Consider the following 8,283-nt stretch of genomic DNA (forward strand, 5'->3'; position numbering starts at 1 on the left):
GTACAGTAATTTACCTGATAAGACAGACTTCAGAAAAATACTTTATGAGAGCTTTTATACTTTTATAAAGCTGTCTATAATGAAAATTAATTAACTAAGGATTTTTTTGTCCTGCCAGGGTGTGGCCGAGTTATACGGAGTGCCGGGTTATCGAGAGCCGAGTTTTCGGGGTTCTACTGTATTAAGAATCGTAACACATTCGGTATTCCAATTTTTTAAAAATAAAGTTTCGATTGTTTGTGTCATTTTATAAACTGTATTTTAATATACTGGGCGATCGTAATTAAAACATCGCCCATTAAATCGTAATTAATCATATTCAACGCTGTCTAGAGAGATATTTAGCAGTCCAAATACAACCAAATTTGGTATTGTAACATGACAGGACATTCAGAAGGCTTTTCCGTAAAAATAAATTAGTACAAAAAGTCGTTACTATAACGCTCTTGACATTTGAGCAACAAAGGGTGTGTTCGTTAATTAATAGCGGTCGCTCTATGTTTCCGCTTCTACGGAGTGCGCTGTTATTTGTGGGCATTTAGGAACGGTGAAAAAAAAAGATGGCAACGCCCGTACTATCGATAGTACGGGCGTCGCCATCTTTTTTTAGAAAAACCAACAATTTGAAAACATCCGTTTTTACAGGCAATAGGTCTAAATTGTAAAATTTAACCATAAAATAAATTATCTTGCCAACAGAGTATTCAAAGTAGTCACGAAAAAAATTAAAATGCTGGCTACCATTCGAAAAAAATTGGAGAAGACACTTACATCACCGCGTGCACTAATTTGCGCTTTCACAACTTCTAAATTTTCATTCATAAAATCACCAACGGACCCCTGAACAAAACTGTCTGAGCTATGGACGACGCTATGTTGCTTTCGGTAGTAAACTACTATTATTACTGGAGGCCATTTTTGCCATCGGATATCGAGCACTCCAGCCAGAATATAGGAACACGTTTCGCAGGAATTTTTAAACAAATGTCGCTCGCGCGGAGTTATGCGAATGAATAAAAAAAAACGCATTTCATTTTGTTCACCTCCATCTTTAATGCCTTTATCTCTGTTGCTTTCACTTTCATGTTCATAGCTGCTACTTTCACTTTCTTCGCTGGCACCTCCATCTTTTCTGCCTTTGGCGTGATGTCTATTTCCGTTGCTCCCACTTTCATATTCACTGTCGCTACTTTCTTTTCTGGCACCTCCATCATTATTTTCATCTCCGTCTACTTGAGTAACTAAAATAATTATATTAGTCTTAAGTGTAATTTTATATATTCTAACGAATCAGTTATAAGACGAAATCATTTTATAAACATCAATATAAAATCCTATTTAAAAAATTAATTCAATTCCTTCAGTTTAATCAGTATCTTTATAATCCAAAGAAAAAAATTATTGTAAAATAAATGTATCATACAGTACTTACTCAAGAGATCAATCAATAGAATATTCAATCAATAGAATCAACACAGGCAAAGTAGAAATTTCATGTTGAACGAAGATGGCTTCTGATCCTTACGAATTGAAATATTTATACGCTTCAGAAGTTTATAAATCCATGTTTCTCTGTTTTATCTATTAAAATCCCATTTATTGGAGCTTCGCTATCAAATTATTTAATTCTGTAAAGAAATTCAGCCAATAAGAGAATTTATTTGTTAAGCTGTCCGTCGGGAATAACTGAAGTACTAATTACGGATTCTGTACGTTTTAATACAGTCGGAATCTGTAGACAACCAATAAATTGATTAATGTATTAAGGATGCTTTACAAATGCGATGAATGTAGTTCATAATTGCCTGCATATGTTTATACAGGGTAGGCCAACGAAAACGAAACGGCAGAGTTATCGTGTTCGTCCAAGCAAATCGTTCGGACAGGCCGATTTTATTCTCAAGGGGGATATCTTCAACAATAAAGTTTTTGTGATTCTGAATACAATGGACAACAAAAAATTTTAAAAACTCATTCATTTTTTATTAACTAAACGAACATTTATTTGAAATAAAGTAAGAAACATAAGAAAAAGTTATCAAGTATTCAATACATGTTCGAATTGAGCACCATATCTCTGTAGATTCATTTCTTACTGGACGTTCACGTCCGGAGTCGCGTCTTTTGTTAGCCACAGAACCCGTTAACTGAAACTTTTGAACCAACTTTAGAACGTATTTTGCATTACAATATTTGTTTGGATAGCGTTGATTAAATAAATTTGCAGTAAGATAAGCANCAAATATTTTACAGTATAAAATATATTAAATACATAATAATAATAATAATAAATGACTAGAGTCTGGTATCGACTTGTAGTTCGTTGGCCTCGTGCGAGGTTGAATTATGATAATAGTGTAATTGGAACGTTTGGTTTCGAACACTTGGCTGCTTTTACTAGTCATTATCTATACGAAAATCAATGATACCTTTTTAATTTTTAAAAATATCTTCAAATATTTATTTATTTATCTGTTTCTTCATCGAAAACATGTGACTACTACTGTTGAATATGTTGAAATATAAAATATATGCTCCATACATTGCAGATATTATTGTAATTTTATTTAAAACATAACGTTATTAGTAAGATATTCATAGTAATAAAATGTTTAATACTAGTTAATTTGAAATGTATTAACATAATTATGAGAAGTACAGTATTGTAGATACAGCAATATATTTGTAATATTGTATATATTATTAGAGATAAATTGCAGAAAAAATAATATTATTACTGTAATAAATTACATTAAACTTCGATTTTATGATCTAATTGGCTTCAGTAAGAGAGTCTTTATGGAAGCCGTCGTAAATCGAGTTCGAAGTGACCATAGGCTTAGTGTTGTAATATAAGTTTACGTTCACGGAAGTAAACTTTAAAATATATAAAATCGACCCAAAATGCCCAAAAAATGGTACATAAACATGGCATTTCATATTACCATAATATAAAAGCGAGCGGTCGTAAAGCGGAAATTTATTGCAATACAAAGAGCATGCTGTATCACAAAATTTATAATTGCAAGCTTAATGAGTCTGTGTAATAATAAAATTTTATGCAATATTTTTTTCTAGGTTAAAGTTTTATCAGAATATCTGATTTATGTATAAAAAGCGTGATAATTCTTACTAAATAAGTTGTATCGATGCTGGTTTTGGAATATATGAACGAGAAAATCCACACCTGTTACGAAAGAACGAGGACATTTCGTGAACGGTATTTAGACACGAATTCGATCTACGAATTGAAATATTAATCTATAATTATACTAGTTTAATGGGTTAAAAGAATTCAGTATAAGTTTACTTAACTTAGTTAACTGTTTTAATGTAAAAGTAACTAGTAAATTACATGAAATGAGAAGAACTAGTAAATTAACTAAGTAATCAGTTATGTAAGTTAGGTCGATACCATGAACGTAATCTCATTTTATAATAATATCAGATGTTGAAATTCTTCTTTGTTGTCTGTGACACTATGTTGAATTTTGTCAATGTTAAGCCTAATGAAAATTGCATATTTTTTTAAAAAAGTAATCAGAATCGTCGTCATTATTATTTTCCCGTTATACATTATCCTGTTATACACTATAGACCTAATAACAATGGAAAAGAATAATGTTCAAACGAAAAACGACTTCCCCAGATTTTTACTCTTTTGGACTCGGAAAGCCACGAAACGTAGAGAAGTGCAAAAACGTTATGGGTTTGTTCTGTATGCACGAATGCTAGAATGTGTGCGGGAGCACAATTTAGTTCAACCACTTTGAAGCTCAATAACTCCTCTGTTAAACCATTTCACTGCGATTGAAAAACCACAGAAGTAATTAAGCTTCAAACAAGTTGAACAAAATTGTGCATTACATATACAGTCTAACATACATACATATAGGGAAAAAGAACCCGAATCTATTCCATATCTCGACATTTCAAGTTGTCCTGAGTCCAAAAATGTAAAACTTTTAGGTGGATCATCTTTCGACCGATCGCTTCACTTTCCATCTATTATACGTAATAGCCAAAAAAGTAAAAACTATCGAACACATTTATACATTGACTTTGTCATTACTTAGAGGAGTTATTTATCTTTGGAATAAAAAAGTTTCTACGTTTCATCTTTATTAGAACTTTATTTATTAAAGCTTTTATTTTGAGGTCACGTGATGACATCAGAATTATCGGGCCTATTTTTGGTAACAAGTCCACCGCTAGTCGGAGTCGGATTTTTACACGACTCCACAAATCTATATAAAGTAATGCAAGAAAAGTTATTTTAATAAATTTAAATAGATTTAAAAATCGTACTTTTTTATAATATCACAGAAATATTAATTTGCGAAAATATTATCTCAATGTGTTTACATACGAACAGAAAAGCTATACAGTAGAACCTCGAAAACTCGACCTAATGTGGACCGAAGGGTGGCCGAGTTTGTGAAAATGCCGAGTTATCGGGAATGGGGTTAAAAAAAATAAGTACGAGTATTTCCTCAGAAAATATTGTACTGTACTTGTACAGTATTTACTTGTACAGAATATAACAGAGAATAAACTGCCCAAATACCCTTAAATAAAGGAAAAGTACGTCCTTTATGAAGGCATAGAGCCTTTACTACATGAAATCAAAATTAATGAATACACTGTGTACAGTAATTTACCTGATAAGACAGACCTCAGAAAAATACTTTGAGAGCTTTTATACTTTTATAAAGCTGTCTATAATGAAAATTAATTAACTAAGGATTTTTTCACCCTGCAAAGGTGTGGACCAGTTATCCGGAGTGCTAAGTTATCGAGGGACGAGTTTTCGAGATTCTACTGTATTATAAATTTACATAATAGAATTGACAAAGCTGAATTAAAATATGAGCTTCTGAAGAATAAACAACGAATTTTATAATTATTTCCTGTACGAATATTAATTTTAATTATTCAATTTTATTAGTAAAGGTTCATACAAATATTAATAAAATGATTCTGTCGGACCTCCAATGACGGTCATCTCCGAACAAGATTGTTTTTTACAATTTAAAAAGTAAAACAGTTAAAATGTTCCCTAGTAAATCGATAATTAAAAAGAAAAATATGTAATTTCAGAGGGAAAGCCTCTAATGAAAGGTCATTTCTGAGTAGAAAGACTGTTTTATTCCCGGTGATTGGATAGGACAAAGTTGAAGACAATTTAGTTTCTTCTGTATATTTTTTAAATTGTAAAGACACCGTCTGACATTTTTTGTTTCCATCAGTAGCAATTGTTTAGAGCAGGGATGAACAACATGCGGCCCGCCAAGCATTTTTAAAATTGAATTTATTTTATCGACTTTTTCCCATCAATATATTGTTATAAAATTAATTATAATAAAATGGTAATACAGTATATACTAAACCGAAACAATTTTTTGTGACGAGTTACTCACTTGTCGGCGACTTGTTCAAACATGCAATACGAACGCGCTGCGTCTGTGCTTTTTTGTGTTTGCTTCTGTCACACAATCAGTCAGACTGGTAAGCGTTAACTAGCAATTTTTAGCAATTCTTGTGTTTCTTGAAAGGCGTGAGTGCAATATTATTGTCAAAAGGTTTTTTTTTATTCAAAATTAAGTTTTCCTACAAATTTTTTTAACTTTCAAATTTTTAATCCATAACAGCATGTCGGAAAAGCAAACAATAAAACGGAAGGTTGCGGATGAGCACAGGCATTTCCAAGAAAAGTGGAAATTTGATCATTTTTTCACTTTCGTCGAAGATAAAGGTATATGCTTAATATGCTCAGAGACTGTGTCGACATTAAAAGAATATAACATGAAAAGGCATTACGATACAAAACATGAACAACAATATAAAAACTTAACAGGACAACTCCGGATAGATAAGTTTAATCAAATGGAGAAAAACTTGGGAAAACAACAGGCTATTTTTAAAAATCAAGCTATTTTATCAAATACGGCAGTAAAGGCTAGTTTTGTTGTCAGTCAAATACTGGCAAAAAAAATGAAACCCTTTGCGGATGGAGAGATGATAAAAGAATGTCTGACTGCTGTTGCAGAAATAGCATTTCCTGATAAAATAAATATTATTTCAAACATTAGTTTATCAAGATTCACCATTGCAAGGAGAATTGAAGACTTGTCCGAGAACATAGCAACAACGCTTCGTGAACGCATTGCAAAATTCGAATACTGTTCTTTGGCACTTGATGAGAGTTGCGATATTAGCGATACAGCACAACTGGCTATATTTTTACGTGGTATTGACACCAAATTTAATATTACCGAAGAATTGTGTTCACTGATTCCAATGCAAGGGACTACAACCGGCAAAGACCTGTACGATGAACTAAAGTCTGTGTTGGAAAATTTTTCAATTTCATTAGAAAAGATTATTGGTATATCGACAGATGGAGCACGAGCAATGTCAAGCATGGAGGTAGGAGTATCGGGAAGGCTATTTCAAGACATTAAGAAGGTCACAGGAAGGGAAATATTCGTTAACCACTGCATAATTCACCAGGAAAATTTGTGTGCGAAAAGATTGAGTTTGCCAAATGTCACAGTACCAATAATTAAACTAATCAATTTTATAAAGTCGCGCGCGTTAAATCACCGTGAATTTAAAGAATTCCTGAAAGATTTAGAAACTGAATATGGCGACGTGGTTTTTAATACCGAAGTACGTTGGCTTAGTAGAGGTGCAATGCTAAAAAGAGTATACAACTTAAAAAGCGAAATACAATTGTTCTTGGATGTGAAGGGATATGCCTTTCCTCATTTTGGTAATAAAGCGACTAAACATAAACATCCTGTCGTGGCGGAACAATTTGGCGACTAAACATAAACATCCTGTCGTCACGGAAAGTGGAAGTTGTACACGTGTAAATTACAGTATCTTCGTCACGCACACTTCCAGAGAGCTTGTTGCGTGACCTATATACTGTAACTGCTTTTCAGACCTGCTTTTTCAAATATTTTTTTGATTGCCGATGTCCGACCAGTCGACATAGCAAATAAGTAAAGTTTTGGTAAATTAATTGAATTTAATAATAAATTATAGTCTGATGCGATGCAAAAATTTTATCTTTAGCTGCAAAATTTTAAAAAGCAATAGAAGTAAAGATATTTTGTGACAAAAAGTACACGTGTTCTAGCCAGAAAATAATTGCACTGCAATTTAAAAAACTAAACTTAGAAACTCCCGCTGTCGTCTGTCTGACTGTCTTTCCTTAATCTCGAGTACAAAGTTACATGAAATTCAAGACCAGATATAAAAGACTCAGCGCAAAAAACCCTAATTAAGTATATAAAAACTTCTGACGAAAAACGAAAGTCACATTTATTCAATTCAAAAATTATCCTATGTAAAGTAGTTATATACATTTAAAATTTATCATGTATACTAGTACAATGTCAATTAACAGGACTTATTATACTGGATTTACGGATGCAAAAACTTAGTCTTACAGATCAAAAATAATATTTTTTATTTAATTCACCTGCTCTTTTTATATTTGTTATTTCTGCAGCTGTATTTTTTCATTCTGTGCGCCCTTGAATTTTCCAGAAATTCGGCTATAAATGATTAGCCTAAATATTGTTTAATTATTATGCCTCTGTGTTTTCTATTTCGATTTAAAATTTATCATGTATACTAGTACAATATCAATTAACAGGACTATCAATGAACATATACTAAATTTATGGATGCAAAAACTTAGACTTACAGATCAAAAATAATATTTTTTATTTAATTCACCTGCTCTTTTTATATTTGTTATTTCTGCAGCTGTATTTTTTCATTCTGTGCGCCCTTGAATTTTCCAGAAATTCGGCTATAAATGATTAGCCTAAATATTGTTTAATTATTATGCCTCTGTGTTTTCTATTTCGATTTAAAATTTATCATGTATACTAGTACAATATCAATTAACAGGACTATCAATGAACATATACTAAATTTATGGATGCAAAAACTTAGACTTACAGATCAAAAATAATATTTTTTATTTAATTCACCTGCTCTTTTTATATTTGTTATTTCTGCAGCTGTATTTTTTCATTCTGTGCGCCCTTGAATTTTCCAGAAATTCGGCTATAGATGAATAAATATTGTTTAATCATTATTTCTCTGTATCCTCTATTTCCATTTAAAATTTATCATGTATACTAGTAGAATATCAATCAACAGGACTTATTATACTGTATGTATGGATGCAGAAACTTAGTCTTACAGATCAGAAAAAATATTTTTTATTTAATTCACCTGCTGTTTTTAAATTTGTTATTT

The 8,283-nt window shown here is 31.6% G+C and overlaps 1 protein-coding gene across 1 annotated transcript; it reads left to right on the top strand.

Moving 5' to 3' along the window:
* Nucleotides 1-5,652: 5,652 nt before the first annotated feature.
* LOC111616742 (general transcription factor II-I repeat domain-containing protein 2B-like) lies at nt 5,653-6,831 on the top strand. Its single transcript, XM_023358117.1, has one exon. The coding sequence runs from the start codon at nt 5,653-5,655 to the stop codon at nt 6,829-6,831; it is 1,179 nt and encodes a 392-aa protein (XP_023213885.1).
* The last annotated feature ends 1,452 nt before the right edge of the window (nt 6,832-8,283 follow it).

Source organism: Centruroides sculpturatus, unplaced genomic scaffold, assembly GCF_000671375.1.
Source record: "Centruroides sculpturatus isolate CEXI.00-Female unplaced genomic scaffold, Cexi_2.0 scaffold3921, whole genome shotgun sequence".
NCBI lineage: Eukaryota > Metazoa > Arthropoda > Arachnida > Scorpiones > Buthidae > Centruroides > Centruroides sculpturatus.

Excerpts from the sequence above, each read along its gene's own strand:
- LOC111616742 (XM_023358117.1), top strand. The coding sequence starts at position 5,653 with ATGTCGGAAAAGCAAACAATAAAACGGAAGGTTGCGGATGAGCACAGG.